The 18,542-nt window shown below is 44.8% G+C and overlaps 1 protein-coding gene across 1 annotated transcript; it reads left to right on the top strand.

Moving 5' to 3' along the window:
• The first annotated feature begins 7,136 nt into the window (after positions 1-7,136).
• Positions 7,137-11,036, top strand: PPIA (peptidylprolyl isomerase A). Its single transcript, XM_065939213.1, has 5 exons — positions 7,137-7,251; positions 9,495-9,525; positions 9,611-9,699; positions 10,191-10,363; positions 10,691-11,036. Exons 1-5 carry the CDS (start codon positions 7,183-7,185, stop codon positions 10,821-10,823), a joined length of 495 nt encoding a protein of 164 aa, XP_065795285.1. The 5' UTR covers positions 7,137-7,182; the 3' UTR covers positions 10,824-11,036.
• The last annotated feature ends 7,506 nt before the right edge of the window (positions 11,037-18,542 follow it).

Below are 18,542 nucleotides of genomic sequence, written 5' to 3'. Positions count from 1 at the left end.
CTGCTGGTTCTGTCTTCACCTGCTGCAGTTCTGCCTTCAGCATCAGAGAAAGAGGCCAGGATGGTCATCACAGGGACTTGGCTGAAACCACCCCAGGAACTTGGAGAACCGGGCTCTGTGGGTAAAATGACCTTCCCTTTCCGGTAGGACTCAAATACACAAAAAAACTGAGTGTGACTTATCACACAGCCAAAGATGAGATCAAGATAATGGCTACAACCTGGGCACTCAAAAAAAAAAAAAAAAAAAAAAAAAAAAATCACGACACTATCAACAGAATGGAAAGGCAACCTACAGAATGGGAGAACATATTTGTAAATTATATTTATGGCAAGGCATTAATATCCAGAATATGTAAAGTCTTCCTAAAACTCAACAACAAAAAGCCAGACAACTCACTTAAAGAATAGATTAGGCTTAAACAGATATTTCTCTGTTCAAGGAAGATATACAAATGGCCAAAAGCACAAGAATAGATGCTCAACAGCACTTTTAGGGAAATGCAAGTCAAAACCGCAACGAGGCACCGCCTCACACCCATTAGGATGGCTATTATAAAAACAAACAGAAAATAACATGTTGGTGAGGATGTGGAGAAGTTGGAACTGTTGTGCATGGCTGGAATGAATGCAAAATGGTGCAGCCATGGAAATGGTGCAGTATGGAAGTTCCTCAAAAAATTAAAGCAGCATTATTGTCTGATTCAGCAATTCTACGTCATAGAATATGCAGAAAAAGATTGAAAGAAAGGACTCACCAATGTTCATAGCAGCATTATCCATGATAGCCAAAAGATGGAAGCAATCTAAGTGTTCATGGATAGAAGGATGGGTAAACAAAGGAATATCATTCAGCTACAAAAAGGAAGGAAATTCTGACACATGCTACAACCTGAATAGACCTTGAGGACATTATGCTAAGTGAAATAAGCCAGACACGAAAGGACAAATACTGTATGACTCCACTTTTGTGAAGTTTTCTAGAATAAGCAAATTCATAGAGGCAGAAAGCAGATAGATGGGTGCCAGGAGCTGGGAGTGGAGGATGAGGAGTTAGTGTTTAATGGGAACAGTTTCAGTTTGGGAAGATGAAAAAGTTCTGGAGATGGATGGTGGTGATGGCTGCATAGTAATAGGAATGCACTTTATGCCTATGAACTATACGATTATTAGTCAAAGTGGTAAACTTTATGTTATATATATTTAACATGATTTTTAAAAATTACAGGACGTGACATGACAGTGAGTAGCACAGGACCCACAGCCAGGTAGAATGGGCATCAACCCTGGTTCCCTCTCCCCGAGGAAGTTACTCAACTTCTCTGAGCTTGTCTCCTCTTGTGAAAAATAGCAAAAATAATAGTACTTACTTCAAAGGACTGCTGTGAGAATTAAATAATGATCTTAATAATGGCACCCGATACCTCCTGGAATCCTGACTTAACTATCCTAAGCCTTATTTATCCTTGTTTGGTTACTGTGCCCTTTTCTGTATTAGGGAAATGCCCCACCTTCTGAGTGGGGAATACAAGAGAACACCAGACACCACTTTTCCCAGCCTCCTGTGATCTGGGGTGATCGGGGAGATTGGAATGATCTGGGCTCCACTAAGCAGATGCAATCCCCACTCTGCCATCAGATCCATTTCTGGTGGGGGGGGGCGGTGTGGTCCTCCCCAAAGCCAGCTGAGTGGGGTTTCTCCCTGTGCCCTATTATGCAGATTTCCTAAGGACTGAGAACGCCCCCACGCCTCCCAGTCCATCACTTTTCTGCTGGGTGACAACAGTTGGTGCCTTGGATGCTCCCTGTTATCTCCCAAAGCATCCATTTTGCCTTCCTTCTTACTAACAGAAGCCGGGTGGCTCGGTTGGCAATGTGCCCAGATCAAAATATTCATCTTCCTGGATTCCTGCAGCCAAGGGTGAAAGCCACTGGGCGGGGCTCCTGGGAAAGCTTAGCCAACAGGATTGCGGTGGCGTAATTCTCGGGCCTTCTTCCCCTTTCCCTTTCTCCCTGTTCCTTAGTCTTCGCAGCAACCAGACTAACTTGAACATGAACTTGGGGAGATGCCGGAGGGGAGGGGAGGTGGTGGCACCATCGGGAACTGTGAAGTGACCAGCCTGAGGACAGAAAACCAAAGGCCTTCAGGGCCCTTGACTTGAAGATTGGAGTCCTGCAGCTTCTTTTTTATGTAAAAAGGCTACTCAGTGTTTATTTTGTTATATTTTTTATTTGTTTTATTATATTTTCACAACTGATATTTAACTTATTAAACTATAGTTTTAAAACCTAGTTCTTTATCTTGTACATCATATTAGTATCTTTATAAACATGGAAGATTTGAATTCTTTTACTACATCTTCCAACATTGAAACTGCATTTATAGGTGTAATACATTTGATTTCCTTTTGAAGTACTTAATTGTCCAATTTAGCAAAGAAAAAAACCACCTTGAGCATTAAATAGTTTTGATAAGACTTTTAAATATGTTGAACCTAAAGTTCTCTTAAATGTTTAAACACAATATATAAACTTTATAGTATTTCCATTTCAAACCACAAGTCTAAATCACTTTTTAACTACAGAATTTTAAAAGCAGTTACTGGGTGGAAACAAGGAATTACTGAAAAAGGGCACAAGGTATTTGGGGTGAGGGACACGTTCTAAAATTAGATTGTGGGGATGTTTGCACTGCTCTGAATTTGCTAAAAAATTACTCAATTGTATGATTAAAACAAGTGAATTTCATGGTATGTAAACTACATCTCAATAAAGCTTACACACCATGAAATTCACCTGTTAAAAGCTATTAAAAAAGAAATGCAGGGACTTCCCTGGCAGTTTCTGAACCAGTTAAGACTCTGAGCTCCCAGTGCAGGGGGCCTGAGCTTGATGCCTGTTTAGGGAACAAGATCCCACATGCCCTAACTAAAAATCCGGAATACCACAACTAAGACCTGGCGCAAATAAATTTAAAAAAAAAAAAAAAAAAAAAGGAAATGCAAGGAATTCCCTGGCAGTCAGGTGGTTAGAGCTCTGAGCATTAACTGCAGAGGGCATGGGTTCGATTCCTGGTCAGGAAACTAAGATCCCTGCATGCTTGGCAGTGCAGCAAGGGAAAAAAATTGCATACCTAAGTCAAAGAGAGAGAGAAACCTACTGCACATTTTAACAGCCGACTCAGGTCAATAATGGCCAGGCTGGCCTGGCTGCAGACAGAGTCCTTTTGGCCTGCTGCAGAGGCCCCCATCTTGGTCCTGCACAGAACAGTCCGCCTTTCAACGTGAATGAATCCTCAGCTACATAAACATCTTTTCTGTCCCCATCTGATCATCTCTGTATGTGATAGGCATTCTGAACTCCTGTATAGACTTCCCAGGCCCACATAACTCTCAGGGGTAGGAAAGTGGCCCTGCTGGAATTTCGATCATTCCGTTCGACTTTCCTGACTTCTAACCACAGCTCAGTAGGCCCATCTACTCAGAGACCCTCTGGATTTCTATTGTTGAAATCGGTTCCTGCCTGAGGTTTCTCCTGCTTGCTACTGAACACATTCTAAACAGCAGGGTGGGTACCTGAGGCTGTGGCATGATGGGGTCAAATGCCAGCGGTCATAAAGCAAATGAATCTCGAGTTTGTAAATGCGAGGTCTCTGGGGGCCTTGGCTAGGGCAGCTTCGGGTTAAGGGTGGGAGCAGGAGTCTGATGATATGTGTGGAGGGGGAAGTGATTGGACAGGTCACAGAAGCATAGACTACTCTCACGAGTGAATTAGGAGGGAAGAAGAGGGTGGCAAGGATGCGCTCTTCAGGTACTGGTGGATGAGGAGGATCCAGGCAGCCAGAAGGGCTGTAGGAAGCTCTTTTCCTCTAAGGGGGAAAGGAAGAGCAGCCATGGGGCTAGACAGCCTGGATGGGGCTGGATAGATGTGGACAGGACCAAGGATGGGACCAGCAAGGAGTAAGGGTGCGGGCAGGTATCCTCCGCAGATGTGAGGACAGTATGGTGGGGCTGAAGTGAACGTCTTCAGCACCTGAACGATGACGTTCAGTGAGAAGCTGCTTGTCAAGTGACTGGATGATTACTGATGCCGGAGTGGGATGCAGAGTCACCAGCTCTGGGCAGTGTGTGCAAATTAATTAACAATCCCACTGAGGAGTCACACTCCAGGGCCGCTTTTGTTTTTGTTTTGACAATGTGGCACATGAGATCTTCGTTTGCCCACCAGGAATTGAACCTTGCCTCCTGCCGTGGAAGACCTGAGGGCCACCAGGGGAGTCCCCAGGGCCAGGTTTTGGTTGGCCCTTTCTTCATGGATTTATGCATTCATTCAATACATGTCTTCTGAGTTTTGAAGCTGCAGACCAGACCCAGTACCTCTGGGAGAGCTAAGGAAGATTTCCCATGGGGACCACAGGGTGAGATTTGGTGGCACAGGCCACAGGCGAAGGAGTACTAGAAAGGCAGGGTGGGGGTGGTAATGAGAAACTCAACGAGGCAGGAAAAATCCCAGCCAGGAGATGAAAAGCAAGTTAAGACCAGACTGCGAAGGAGCTGCCTGGTCACTATGGGTGACCAAGAGGTTGTACAGCTTGGGAGTTACAAAACCACATGACTTGGTGAATGACCATTCCAGAAATACCAAGAAAAACCTGGGCCAAGTAACTAGTTCAGAGGCTGCTGCAAAAGGCCAAGCCAGAGTTGTTGCGGTGGGGAGGGAGAGCAGGCCTAGGGATGGGGCCTGGGGAAGAGGGGGAGGTGGCAGAGTTCTGTCTGAGGGTTTATTCTTGAGGAGAGACCCAGTGGGCAGGGAGGAGGGACCTGGAGCTCTGGAGTTAGCGTGGGCCTGGAGCTTGGTTGAGAAGTTACCTGAGAATCTGAGCCATGAGAGTGAATAAGGTTGACCATAGCCAATGTGTAAGGAACAAAGCAAGATCAAATGTATGACTACGACAGGACAAAAGTGTGGAACAGTTCAAGAGGAAAAGGTCAGCGTTGGAGAAATCGAAGAGAAAAGTCCAGCCCATCAAGGAAGCAGGAGGTGGTTCCTGATGGAGAGTCATATCAGGGAAGACATGGCCTGGAGAAAGCCCATGGGTGTGTGGGTTGTGATGTCATTGCAGGTCTCAGCAGAAGCCAAGTGGCAGAAGCAGAAGCGAGGCCCTGGGCAAGAAGCACATATGAGACAAGTTACCATCTTCTATCATCTACCATAAAAAAAAGTAGCCTATTTTTATAATTTTGACTAACCTGACTTTTCCCCGTTACATTCTCTCTAGAGACATTTTTGAAGTAAGCACTTGTATATAATATGCTCCATGGACAAAGTCACAGACTTCTGCTTACCAGTTGGTGGTTGGTACAGTACACCTCCAGCTAACCAGATCAGGGCTCTGTTGAATTCAGTTGGATTTGCTTTTGGTCGGAATCACCCAAATAAGGCACTGGACAGCCTCACATTCCTGAGGTTCTATGCCTGCTGAAGTTTTACTCGGTAAGGAAGTCCTATTCAAGAGATAATGCTAACAAAGGATCCCCTGCAACACTGGCTCCCCCTTTAACAAACAGAACACGTGCACGTTTATTTTCTTGAGTGTACACATGGTATACCTGTGTGAAGTGAGAGGATGATAGTAAAGAGAAGACTAGACTTTGAATAGTAATGTGAGGGAAGCCATAAGTGATGCTCTTATTATCCATTCATTTATTTCTTAGGAGGGGATCCTATCGCTTCTCGGCCTTTTGACTAAGATCAAGTGTAGGAGGGGATCCTAACTGCTTTAAGATTGAGAGTGAAGGAGATAGAAGTTCAGGGAGTTTACCCTTGAGGGCCTTGGGTCATTTTTTTCTGTATCAGATAAGGACAAGCAGCTTCCTCAGGGTCACAAAGCAAAAGATGATGTGGAATGAGCAAAAAAAAAAAAAAAAAAAAACCCACAGTTTCCAGTTCTGGCTTTGTTAATACTCCTAAACTGGTTATTCTGAACAAGCTATTTAACATGGAAGATGCTCACTTTCCACTTTTCTGTAAATGGGGATTATGGGCTGGTTGTGAGAACAAAACCACACTCTATAAATTCTGAGCACATGTAAGCTCACAATGCCATTATTAATGATGGCACGATGCCAGACACTGGATTTCATCAGTCATAAATTCTCACTTGCTTCTCAGATTCCTATCCTGGTTTTGCAGATGAAGAAACTGAGTTTCAGAAATATGTTAAATAACACTCTGAATGTTGCAACTAAGTGTTGGAGGATATATAGATTTTCTTCTCAAGGTTTTCTGAACAAAAGACCAGGGTCATATAAGTGCATTTAGTACTAGTAATTAAAAAAAAGCATTATTAATATCTTTGACTAAGGGAATTCATTTTTAAGTTGTGGCTTTGTCTTTCACCCAGAACTCAATTCTGCCTCTGAAAGAGGGGGTGCGGGGTAGAGAATTTAAAAGATTTAAAAGGAAGGCAAAAGTGCGCAATGTGTCTTAATAGGTAAGAGTCTGCCAGCCTCTTGCTTTAATGTCTTCCTCCTGGAGAAAATTCAAGTAGAGTGTGCAAGATATTTTCGGAAAGTAGGACATTTTGGAAGCATTTCATAACCTCTCAGACTAGAAGGGAGAGAGGGAAGCAGAGAGGGAGGCGACTGAGCCTCAACCTCATCTGCAGTGAGAAAATGGTGATGTTCAAGGCCACCTAGCCTCCCAGAGAGGCGCGCTCCTGGGACCCCAAGCGACCTTGGCGGGCGGCGCGACCTTGAGGCCTGCGTTCGCCTCAGTTTCCCCCTCTGAGCAATGGGGAGACGTCCTGATCGCCAGGCAGGGCAGGTGCACGGCCCTCCAGTTCCCACCGGCCCACCAGGGCGATCGCCACGCCCGATCCCCGTCCCCAGAGCCATCGCTAACGCGCGACCCCACGCTGCAGCGCAGAGACCGAGCCCGCGGGCGGGAACCTGCCCGCATCGCCCAGCACGCACGCGCGTCTCCAGTCCTGCCTCTCGGGCGCCATCTCTACTCATAGGCCAGCCATGCCGTCACTTCGACTGACCCCTGGTCGCGATTGGCCAGAGATGAGGCGCGCGACCGGCTGTGGGCGGGGCTTGAACTGGCTATAAAAGAGGAGGGCGGCGGGGCTCGTGCTGCCTTGCAGACGCCGCCACCTCGGAGCCTTCCTTGCTGTCTAGCCATGGTCAACCCCACCGTCTTCTTCGACATCGCTGTCGACGGCGAGCCTTTGGGCCGCGTCTCTTTTGAGGTTGGGGCAGGCGGCGACGCGCCGGGTGGGCCCGAGCGGTCGGCGGGGGGCGAGGCCGAGTAACCGGGTGCAGGCACCCTGCTTGAGGAACGCGGGCGGCGCGGCGCCATTTCCTGACGAGGGGCCATTTTGGGAGGCCGGGGGCGGCGGGTAGACAAAGGCGGGGCGGGCGGGGGAGGGGCGGCCGCGCCCTTCCGGCCGCGCACGTGCTCGGGCTGCTAGCTGTTGGTCGCCACGCGGGACCGCGGGCCCCGGAGGGTAGACAACGCCCTAAACGGAAGGCAGACGCCGGCCTCGGGCCGCTGCGACCGTCCCGAGCCCACCCTCGAGTGCTCGGAAGCGGCTCCCTTCGCGCTAACGCGACGGTCGCACCTGAAGACTGCTTTTCCCGCCCCGGGCGCGTCAGGGTCGGTGGGGATAGCAGCCTAGCCGTGGTCCTGGAGGACGCCTGCTGGTTCAGGGTTGGGTTATAGGGCTGCGGGGCTGGCAGACTCCAGGGTTTCCCCAGATGTCTTAAAATTTTGAGATAGATGTAGAAGGAGGTCCCTCGCGCCCCTCCCCGCCCCCACCCCGAGCGGAAATGTGCAGGCGGCCTTTCCTCTGCCGGCGCCGAGGCCCGCCTTCCGCTGCGGTGACGGTGGGTGGGAGGCGCCCGGGGCTCCTCCCGGTCGTCGTCCTGCAGAATGGGCTAGTCCAGGCTGGCTCCGCGGCAGGCCACCTCTGATGGTTTGTTAACTAGTTAAGGGATGTTAGGAGTACTTATTAATCAGTTTGTGGTTACAGCAAGGTAGCTAAGTAACTCGGCGTGCTCTTGAAACGGTAAATGCGATTCCGTTCCGGTTAACCGGTAGGTCGTGAAATGTCCAGTCGCTAAATCGTGTCCAACTCTGACCGCATGGACTGCAGCACGCCAGGCTCCTCTGTCCTGCTGTCTCACTTAGTAGCCCTAAGTGGTTTTATTCTCCTTAACGACCTCTCAAAAGCTGCCAGTGGTTAGTTTTAGGATCCTATCCCAAGGATGGATAGGCCCCCATGCAGATCATGAGGGCAGAGGGCTTCCTGCCATGATAACTCTGTCCACGTTGGAGGCACATAGAAGACGCCTAAACCCTTGTTAGAGAAAACAGTAGGTCCTATTGAGTCTACACTCTACTTGTATTGTAGTCAGAGCTAAGAATTGGTAAGGGCCCACGTGGAAGCTTGCCCTGAGGTAAAACTCTTAGGAGAAATAATACATCCTATTGATCTACGCCCCACTTTTATCTGTAGTCAGCTGATAATTGATCGGGGGCCACGTGGAAACTTGGCCTGAGCCTAAGCTTTCTAGCGTGTGTCTCGGGTTAGCCAGAGGGCTTAATGGAAATGAGATAGGATCTCTTGGCATATCCGTTGGTGAGAATCGAGATGGAACTGCCAGTACGGACTTTTAACTTGAGTAGCGGTTTACAAGGGAAGCGGGTGAGTACAGGGTTTGAGAAAAGCTAGATTTAGGAGAGACCATATGTTTTACACACAATACTTAGAAGCTAAATAACTAGATCTAAGAAACATACAGGATTTCAATAGATGATTTAGTCACAGATCTCTGGAATAGTTCATGAAATATTTTAAAGGGTTTGTTTAAGCGTGGTGTTTAAGCGTTTTGGGCCAAAATGTTTTATATATACAGGAAAGGTTTGAAGCAGTTGTACTAGAAATCAATCTTTATTTTTTACCCCACTACTAGGTAAGGGACCTGGAAACCAAGAAGTGACTGCTCATCCAATCCGTAAAGCTATGTTAACAGATTGGAGGTAGTAGCATTTTCATTACCAGTGACTAAAATTACACCTGTTTACTCCCTGATCAAGCAGGAGTACTTGCTATTCCTGAAAATCTTGTCGTTAGGTTCAAACTGAAGTTGGGGGAGGTGATGTACATTTGAGAAGCCATATATCTGTTCAGAAGTAGGTGTGATAACACATAAAAGTTTTAAGTCACTTTTTAGAAGCCTCACACTATTTGAGTCATTGCTGGTTCTGGATTTTTGGCACGTCTTTGGGTCTCATGTTGCTAACCCAACACCACAGGACTTAAGGCTGTCAGGAACAGTTCTTATTTGGGATTCAGAGCAATTACTGAGAGAAGCATTCTGTTCCTGTGAGAAAACGAATTTATGATTCAGAAACCCCTAAAGACAAGGGTACTAAGCAACAAAATATGCAAACAGATGTTGTTAATTAACTGTCATTTTTCTCTTACAGCTGTTTGCAGACAAAGTTCCAAAGACAGCAGGTTAGTTTAACAAAGGTATTCTGATTATCAACTGATGTGTGTATGTGTGTCTCTATATATATGTATATATACTTTATTTTAACAGAAAACTTTCGTGCTCTGAGCACTGGGGAGAAAGGATTTGGTTATAAAGGTTCCTGCTTTCACAGAATAATTCCAGGATTTATGTGCCAGGTATGAAACTGACTTGGGTTGTCTTAATTTAGGATTGAACTGGAATACTCCAAAATGTGTTTATATGGTTTGTCTGCACTGGGGCCAGTCTGCTGTTAGAATTTCCTGGCCCATTTGTTTATTTTACAATTTTGCACTGATAGGATGCCATCTAAATTGCTATAGTTCTATAGTGTTATTTTTAAAAAAATATGTGCACATGTGAAGTGCTGTTCTACCATTTTGGTTCCATGTGACCTTCTAGTTTTATTTACTTAGTATTCATTTATTTGGCCGCACTGGGTCTTGGTTGCAATGTGTGGGATCTAGTTCCCTGACAAGGAATTGAACCTGGATCCACTGCATTGGGAGCACAGTCTTAGCCACTGGACCACCTGAGAAGTCCCTTGACCACCTTGTTTTGAACTTGAGTCTTAAAAGTTTGAACCTTGCAGACATGGCATGTTTTCTGACTGTGTTGCCAAAAGTGACATGTTTCTCTGTGTTCACAGGGTGGTGACTTCACACGCCATAATGGTACTGGTGGCAAGTCCATCTATGGCGAGAAATTTGACGATGAGAATTTCATCCTGAAGCATACGGGTCCTGGCATCTTGTCCATGGCAAATGCTGGCCCCAACACAAATGGTTCCCAGTTTTTCATCTGCACTGCCAAGACTGAGTGGTAAGACAGGGCGTGGCAAAGGCGCTTTCCCTTCTGTTGCCTGCTCTAAGATGGGGGAAGGGCTGGATCATAGTTTAAATTTCTGTAGTGTGCTTATAGAAAGTGGGTGGAGATACTCTAGCAAGACAGGGCATTTAGCTGATTCCTTTAGTTAAGAGTGGTGCTTTCATGTAATTTGCTTGTGATTTGTTGGCTCTTTTTAAGGGGTCCATTCTAAAATTAGGATTCTTAACAGTGGAGACTTAATGTTTTTTAGACTGGTTTAAAGCAATCTATTGGTGTTGCATCTCTGGTCACAGGTAGTAATGTTTATTATTCTGTTTCTAGGTTGGATGGCAAGCATGTGGTCTTTGGCAAGGTGAAAGAGGGCATGAATATTGTGGAAGCCATGGAGCGCTTTGGGTCCAGGAATGGCAAGACCAGCAAGAAGATCACCATTGCTGACTGTGGACAAATCTAATAAATTTGACTTGTGTTTTACTTAACCACCAGACCATTCCTTCTGTAGCCCAGGAGAGCACCCCTTCACCCCCATCTGCTCGAAATGTCCCATAATCTTTGTGCTCTCGCTACAGTTCTTTGGGTTCCATATTTTCCTTATCCCCCTCCAAGTTTAGCTGGATTGCAAAGTTAAATTTATGATTATGGAATAAAAACTAAACAATTATCTGTCTTTGTTTGCATTAGAGTATTGATGTAGGTTTCATTTTAAGCAGCAACAGGTTACTTCTAAGACAAAAGTTGTGTTTACTTAAAATTCCAGAATACTTTGCTTTTTTCATTCCCTGACCCAAAGTTGGTGATGACCAGGTAAGCCTGGCTTGCTGCAATGCAGTCCATGGGGTTGCAGAGTCAGACACAACTGAGCAATTAAACTGAACTGACCCAAGAATGAAGTGTTGATAATGGAGTATCCCAAGAGCAAACTGAGTGGAATACTGAAAATGTAGGCTGAGGCAGGGAAAGAATAAGTTGGAACTTGAAGATTGTGACCAGGTTGGACCAAAAAATTCTCATTTGGCACAATAATGGGTATCCATAAAAACTGACAGTTTGAAAACCATAGCTAATATTAGACATGTTGGGTGGTGGCAGCACTCCTTAAGAATATCAAACCTTAGGCTCTGAGGGGCAGGGTCTTTTGGTCATGTTCCTGGGGTGTCTGTAGCTGTTTGAGATGGAATATAACAGCTTAACTGAAGTTATTGACAAAGGACAGTCTGGTGGAGGAAGGCAGGGCTGGTGTGGTAGTCTACCTGCAGAGGGCATCTGGCTCCGCTAGACCAGCTAAGGGACAAGTTAACTAGATTCGGAACTTCTCCCTGGCTGGTTATAGAGTCCATCATGGTCGTTTGAGGCCTTGCATTCTGTAACATGCAGACCTAACAGCCATAATCTGGACAGATGAGGACTTTCATGTTCACAAGTATGGTTTCCTTTAAAATCAAGGACTTCTCTTGGGAACCCTACCCAGTTGTGTACTGTATTCCCTCAACAGAGGTCCCTGACTGAGTTTGTCAATCTCATCACCTATGTCTCTAAAAACATGTTCAGTTTTTGAAAAGCAACCTTAAATCTAACTGCAAAGAAAGGGTATGTTGCTTCAGGGTCTCCCCAGGAATGCAAGTGGAGCAGAATCTGGATCACAGGGTGGCCTAAGACTCCTGGAAAGAAAAAGCTGCTTCTGGAGAGGTCTGCCAGGCATGCACCCTAGGAGATAACGGCACACCCAGTGCCTTTAGCACATCTCAAAAGAAGCAAAATCCATAAAATCTATGGCATCTATTCCATGGGAATCTATTCCAGATTCCCCCATTGGTTCCAGAGGGGTGTTTAGAACCAGCTTCTGTTTAGTTACTAAGTTGGGTCTGACTGACCCTATGGACTACATGAACATGTCAGGCTTCCTTGTACATGGGATTTCCCAGGCAAGAATACCGGAGCAGGTTGCCATTTCCTCCTACCCAGGGTTCTTCTTGACCCAGGGATCAAGCACACGTCTCCTGTGTTGGCAGGTGTATTCTTTACCATCAAGCCACCAGGAAAGCCCCAAATCAGCTTTATTAAGGTACAGTTTATATACAATTGGTGTCTTAATGCACTTCTACCCCAACCGCACCATGATCTAACTTAGGTTTTACATATTTGAAAGTCACTCAAGACATGTCAGACCCTGCAACTCCATGTACTGTAGCCAACCAGGTTCCTCCAATCGTGGGATTTTCCAGGCAAGAATACTGGAGTGGGTTGCCATTTCCTTCTCCAGGAGATCTTCCTGACCCAGGGATTGAACCCGGGTCTCCAACATTGTAGGCAGATGCTTTACTGGGTAGCCAGTCCCTTCTCCAGGGATTTTCCCTACCCAGTGTTTGAACCCAGGTTTCTTGCATTGCAGGCAGATTCTTCACCATCTGAACCACCAGGGCAGTCCCTAGTTTGCTGTGTGTTTAGTCGCTCAGTAGTGTCCAATGCTTTGCAGCCCCATGGACTGTAGCCCACCAGGCTCCTCTGTTCATGGAGTTTTCCAGGCAAGAATACTGGAGTGGGTTGCCATTTCCCACTCCAGGGGAATCTTCCCAACCCAGTGATTGAATCTGCATCAGTGGATTCTTTACCCCTAGTGCCACCTGGGAAGCCTATTTGATTGTTAGATGTCTTTTTAAAATTTAGAACAGTCCTACTTTATAACAATTTCTATTAATATTAAAAACTTGGTATTATGTGTAATAAACACTACATAACATACCAGGTGGCGCTAGTGGTAAAGAACCCGCCTGCCAAATGTAGGAGATGTAAGTAGATGTAGGTTTAACCCCTGGGCTGGGAAGATCCCCTGGAGGAGGGCATGGCAATCCAACTCCACTCTTCTTGCCTGGAGAATCCCCTGGACAGTGGAGCCTGGTGGGCTACAGACCATGGGGTCACAAAGACATGACTGAAGTGACTTGGCAGGCAGGCAGGCATATATACACCATATATGGTATATACATAATATATCATAAAATTCACCCATTTTAAGAGTACAGTAGTGAATTTACTGAGTCATGTAACCATCCCTGTAATCCACCACACTAGTAAGAACCCCATGCCTATTTGCAGTCCCTCTGACTGTTACTCCCAGTGCCTGGCAAACTACAAGTCTTTCTTTCTCTAGATTTGCCTTTTCTCTCTGTTTCATGTAAGTTGAATTCTACACTGTGGTCTTTGACCTCCGTTTTTTTTAAAATGATGTCAACTTTAAGTTCAGCAGATTGACTTTGTGGAATATCCCTTATCTCGGAGCTGCTGCCAATGTCTCCACTTTGTGTTACTTGTTTGTTCTTCTAGCTCTTGTATTATCTGTAAACTGGAAATTCAAGAAGCTTCAGTGGACACAAGTTCAACTGTTAAGCAGAAAGGCATCGTCAGTTCAGTTCAGTCGCTCAATTCTGTCTGACTCTTTGCGACCCCATGGACTGAAGCACGCCAGGCTTCCCTGTCCATCACCAACTCTTGGAGCCTACTCAAACTCATGTCCATTGAGTCAGTGATGCCATTTAACCATCTCATCCTCTGCATCCCTTTCTCCTCCCGCTTTCAATCTTTCCCAGCAACAGGGTCTTTTCCAATGAGTCAGTTCTTCACATCAGGTGGGTAAACTATTGGAGTTTCAACTTCAGCATCAGTCCTTCCAATGAATATCCAGGACTGTTTTCCCTTAGGATGGACTGGTTGGATCTCCTTGCAGTCCACGGGACTGTCAAGAGTCTTCTCCAACACCACAGTTCAAAACCATCAATTCTTCAGCACTCAGCCTTCTTTATAGTCCAACTCTCACATCCATACATGACTACTGTAAAAACCATAGCTTTGACTAGACAGACCTTTGTTGGCAAAGTAATGTCTCTGCTTTTTAATATGCTGTCTAGGATGGTCATAGGTTTTCTTCCAAGGAGTAAGCATCTTTTAATTTCATGGCTCAGTCACCATCTGCAGTGATTTTGGGGCCCAGAAAAATAAAGTCAGCTACTGTTTCCCCATCTATTTACCATGAAGTCATGGGACCAGATGCCATGATTTTAGTTTTCTGAATGTTGAGTTTTAAGCCAACTTTTTCACTCTCTTTCTTCAAGAGGTTCTTTAGTTCTTCTTTGCTTTCTGCCATAAGTGTGGTGTCATTTGCATATCTGAGGTTATTGATATTTCTCCCGGCAATCTTGATTCCAGCTTGTGCTTCCGGTCCAGCATTTCTCATGATGTACTCTGCATATAAGTTAAATAAGCAGGGTGACAATATACAGCCTTGATGTACTCCTTTCCCAATTTGGAACCAGTGCATTGTTCCATGTAGGTTCTAACTGTGGCTTCCTGACCTGCATACAGGTTTCTCAGGAGGCAGGTCAGGTGGTCTGGTATTCCCATCTCTTGAATTTTCCACAGTTTGCTGTGATCCACACAGTCAAAGACTTTGGCATAGTCAATAAAGCAGATGTTTTTCTGGAACTCTCTTGCTTTTTTGATGATCCAACGGGTGTTGGCAATTTGATCTCTGCTTCTTCTGCCTTTTCTAAATCCAGCTTGAACATCTGGAAGTTCACGGTTCACGTACTATTGAAGCCTGGCTTGGAGAATTTTGAGCATTCCTTTGCTAGCGTGTGAGATGAGTACAATTGTGTAGTAGTAGTTTGAGCATTCTTTGGCATTGCCTTTCTTTGGGATTGGAATGAAAACTGACATTTTCCAGTCCTGTGGCCACTGCTGAGTTTTCCAAATTTGCTGGCATATTGAGTGCAGCACTTTCACAGCATCATATTTTAGGATTTGAAATAGCTCAACTGCAATCCCATCACCTCCACTAGATTTGTTCATAGTGATGTTTCCTAAAGCCCACTTGACTTCTCATTCCAGGATGTCTGGCTCTAGGTGAGTGATCACACCAACGTGGTTATCTGGGTCATGTAGATCTTTTTTGTATAGCTCTGTGTATTCTTGCCACCTCTTCTTTTTCTTTTTGTAGTGGCCTTGCCATACATTGACATGAATCAGCCACGGGCCTACATGTGTTCCCCATCCCGAAACCCCCTACCACACCACCTCTTTTTAATACTTTCTGCTTTTGTTAGGTCCATACCATTTCTGTCCTTTATTGTACTCATCTTTGCATGAAATATTACCTCGGTATCTCTTATTTTTTTTGAAGAGGTCTCTAGTCTTTCCCATTCTATTGTTTTCCTCTATTTCTTTGCATTGATCACTGAGGAAGGCTTTCTTCTCTCTCCTTGCTATTCTTTGGAACTCTGCATTCAGATGGGTATATCTTTCCTTTTCTCCTCTGCCTTTCGCTTCTCTTCATTTCATAGCTATTTGTAAGACCTCCTCAGACAACCATTTTGCCTTTTTGCATTTCTTTTTCTTGGGGATGGTCTTGATCACTGCTTCCTGCACAATGTCACAAGCCCTCATCCATAGTTCTTCAGGCACTCTATCAGATCTAATCCCCTGAATCTATTTCTCACTTCCACTGTATAATCATAAGGAATTTGATTTAGGTCATACCTGAATAGTCTAGTGGTTTTCCCTACTTTCTTCAATTTAAGTCTGAATTTGGCAATAAGGAGTTCATGATCTAAGCCACACTAAGTTCCTGGTCTTGTTTTTGCTGACTGTATAGAGCTTCTCCATCTTTGGCTGCAAAGAATATAATCAGATTTCGTAGATGATGCTGTACTGTATGCACTTAATTCTGCCTCGTCAGTTGGCATATGAGCTTAGACTCAACAGACCATCAGCTGCTCCACTGGAAAGGTACTTTGTACACTTCCTGCTGAGTAGGTACCCTGTGAGATGGTACTTTGCCCGTGTGAAGACTCTGTTCCCATACTTTTCACCTGATGGTTTTGTTTCAGTATCAATTAATGATCTTCACCTGAATCAACTAAAAAAAGTTTTTGGCTGCATCACGTGGCTAGAGGGATCCTATTTCTCTAGTCAGGGAATCGGACTGAACTCATGCCCTCAGCAGTGTGTGAAGTCCTAACCAGTAGACCAAGAGGGAATTTCCCTGAATCAATTATTCTCTGGTTGCAAAATACTGAGAAGTCATCTAATCTCTCCCTCCCTCCTATCACAATGGACTCAAGGATTTTCATTCCATGTATTACTATTGCACTCATTATTTTTGATGTTCAAATCATCCCAAATTTGGCTAGTACAAGCCCCCCTAAGTTGACTTCTGTGTCTCTCTGACATAATTCCAGTAGCCTTTAGGCCCTTCCAATGTTCATGCTTCCATTAGATTACAGAGCAGTTGGAGGCCTGGGAAGTGTCAGGGATATTCAAATTTTCAACAACCCAAAACCAAACTCTTTGTGTTAACATGTAAAATTGAGTTTAGACTTAGATGCATTTTTCACATACAAACATCTGATGTTTAGAAGTCAGTGGGGCAGTCTCAGGCATTATAATACATCCAGCACTACCCTCATCTATTGTTAGAGACCCGAAAATTTTCAAACTGCCTTCTGGCTAAAAATCACTGACACAGAGGATGTAATTGTTAAAAGAACAAGGTAGTGCCATCTCCAGAATAGCCTCAACTAGACTTTTAGGTGGGGGGAAAAAAAAAAAAAAGAGTAGTAGAATACAATATAACATATACTGTTGTGATTAAGCTAAGTCGTGTCCGACTCTTTTGTGACTCCACGGACTGTAGCCCACCAGACTTCTCTGTCAATGGGACTTCCAAGGCAAGGATGCTAGAGTGGGTAGCCATTTTGTCCTCCAGGGAATCTTCCTGACTGGGGACCAAACCTGTCTCCTGCATTGGCAAGCGGATTCTTAATCACTGAGCCATCAGGGAAGCCCTATAACATGCTAGTTTTTGTAAAAAAGCAGAATAAAGTATCTCTGTGCCTTTATATACCCTTCGGAGAATACAGAGAAATGTCTTCCAGTGGGTGTCTTTGGGTAGAGGGTTAAAGGCCTATGGGCAGAGAGGACTCTCATCACACATTCCTTTTACCTGTACTAAATATTTAAAATTTCAAAAACATTAATTTTAAAACAAATCTATAGTACAGTTTGTCCTCCGTATCCACAGGTTTTATGTCCACAGATTCAACCAATCATGTATCAAAAATATTCGAGAGGGAGCTTCCCTGGTAATCCATTGGCTAAGAATTCACCTGCCAATGCAGGGGACATGGGTTCAATCCCTTGTCAAGGACAATTCATGTTGAGGGGCAACTAAGCTTGTGCATAACTACTGAATCTACATGCCCTAGAGCCTGTGCTCCACAAGAGAAGCCACCACAATAAGAAGCCTGCACACAACTAGAGAGTAGCCCCAACCCTCCAGAACAAGAGAAAGTGTGCCCTCAGCAGTGAAGACCCAGCATAACCAAAAAAAAAAAAAAAAAAAAAATATTGGAGGGACTTCCCTGGTGTCCAGCAGTTAACACTTTGCTCTTCCAATGCAGTGGGCCCAGGTTCCATCCCTGGTCAGAAAACTAGATCCCACATGCTGCAAATAAGACCTGGTGTGACCAAATTAAAAAATAATATTGGAGAAAAATATTCCAGAAATTTCCAGAAAGTAAAACTTGAACTTGCCATGCACTGACAACTATTTACGGAACATTTACATATAGTATTTACAGTGTTTCAGGTAGTATAAGTAATCCAGAGACGAGTTAATATATCTGGGAGGACGGTCCAATCTTGTGTGCAAGTGTTAAACCATCTTATATAACGAATTTGAGCATCTTGTGGATCTGAGTATCCGAGAGGTCTTGGAACCAATCCTGCATGGATTCTGAAGTATGACCAAATTTGGCTCACTTCAAATTGTTTATTATTGGGATTCCCCTGGCAGTTCAGTGGTTAAGACTCCATGCTCCCAAAGCACAGGGCTCAGATCCATCCTCAGGTCAGGGAACTAAGATCCTGCATGCCACTCAGTGTCAGGGGAAAAAAAAATACACACATATAAAAAAACATAAAACATACACACATATAAACCCTTCCTAGTTACCTGTGACAGTACAATAGATGAAATATGATGGCTGGGACACACAAGCCAGTAGGAGGAAGTGGTATATAGATGCAGCAAGATGGACCAAACATGAGGCTGAGACCCAAAGTACGTGGCCCAATTGCCCTAGTTTTCTTCCATTAGAAAACAAAAATACAATCCTGAGGA

This window comes from Muntiacus reevesi, chromosome 6 (genome assembly GCF_963930625.1).
Source record: "Muntiacus reevesi chromosome 6, mMunRee1.1, whole genome shotgun sequence".
Taxonomy (NCBI): Eukaryota; Metazoa; Chordata; class Mammalia; order Artiodactyla; family Cervidae; genus Muntiacus; species Muntiacus reevesi.
The sequence above is the reverse complement of the archived record's forward strand: the minus strand, read 5'-3'. Positions and strand labels throughout refer to the sequence as shown.

Excerpts from the sequence above, each read along its gene's own strand:
- PPIA (XM_065939213.1), top strand. The coding sequence starts at position 7,183 with ATGGTCAACCCCACCGTCTTCTTCGACATCGCTGTCGACGGCGAGCCT. Across the intron at positions 9,526-9,610 it reads CAAAGTTCCAAAGACAGCAG|AAAACTTTCGTGCTCTGAGC; the intron begins GTTAGTTTAACA and ends TTATTTTAACAG. Across the intron at positions 9,700-10,190 it reads TTCCAGGATTTATGTGCCAG|GGTGGTGACTTCACACGCCA; the intron begins GTATGAAACTGA and ends CTGTGTTCACAG.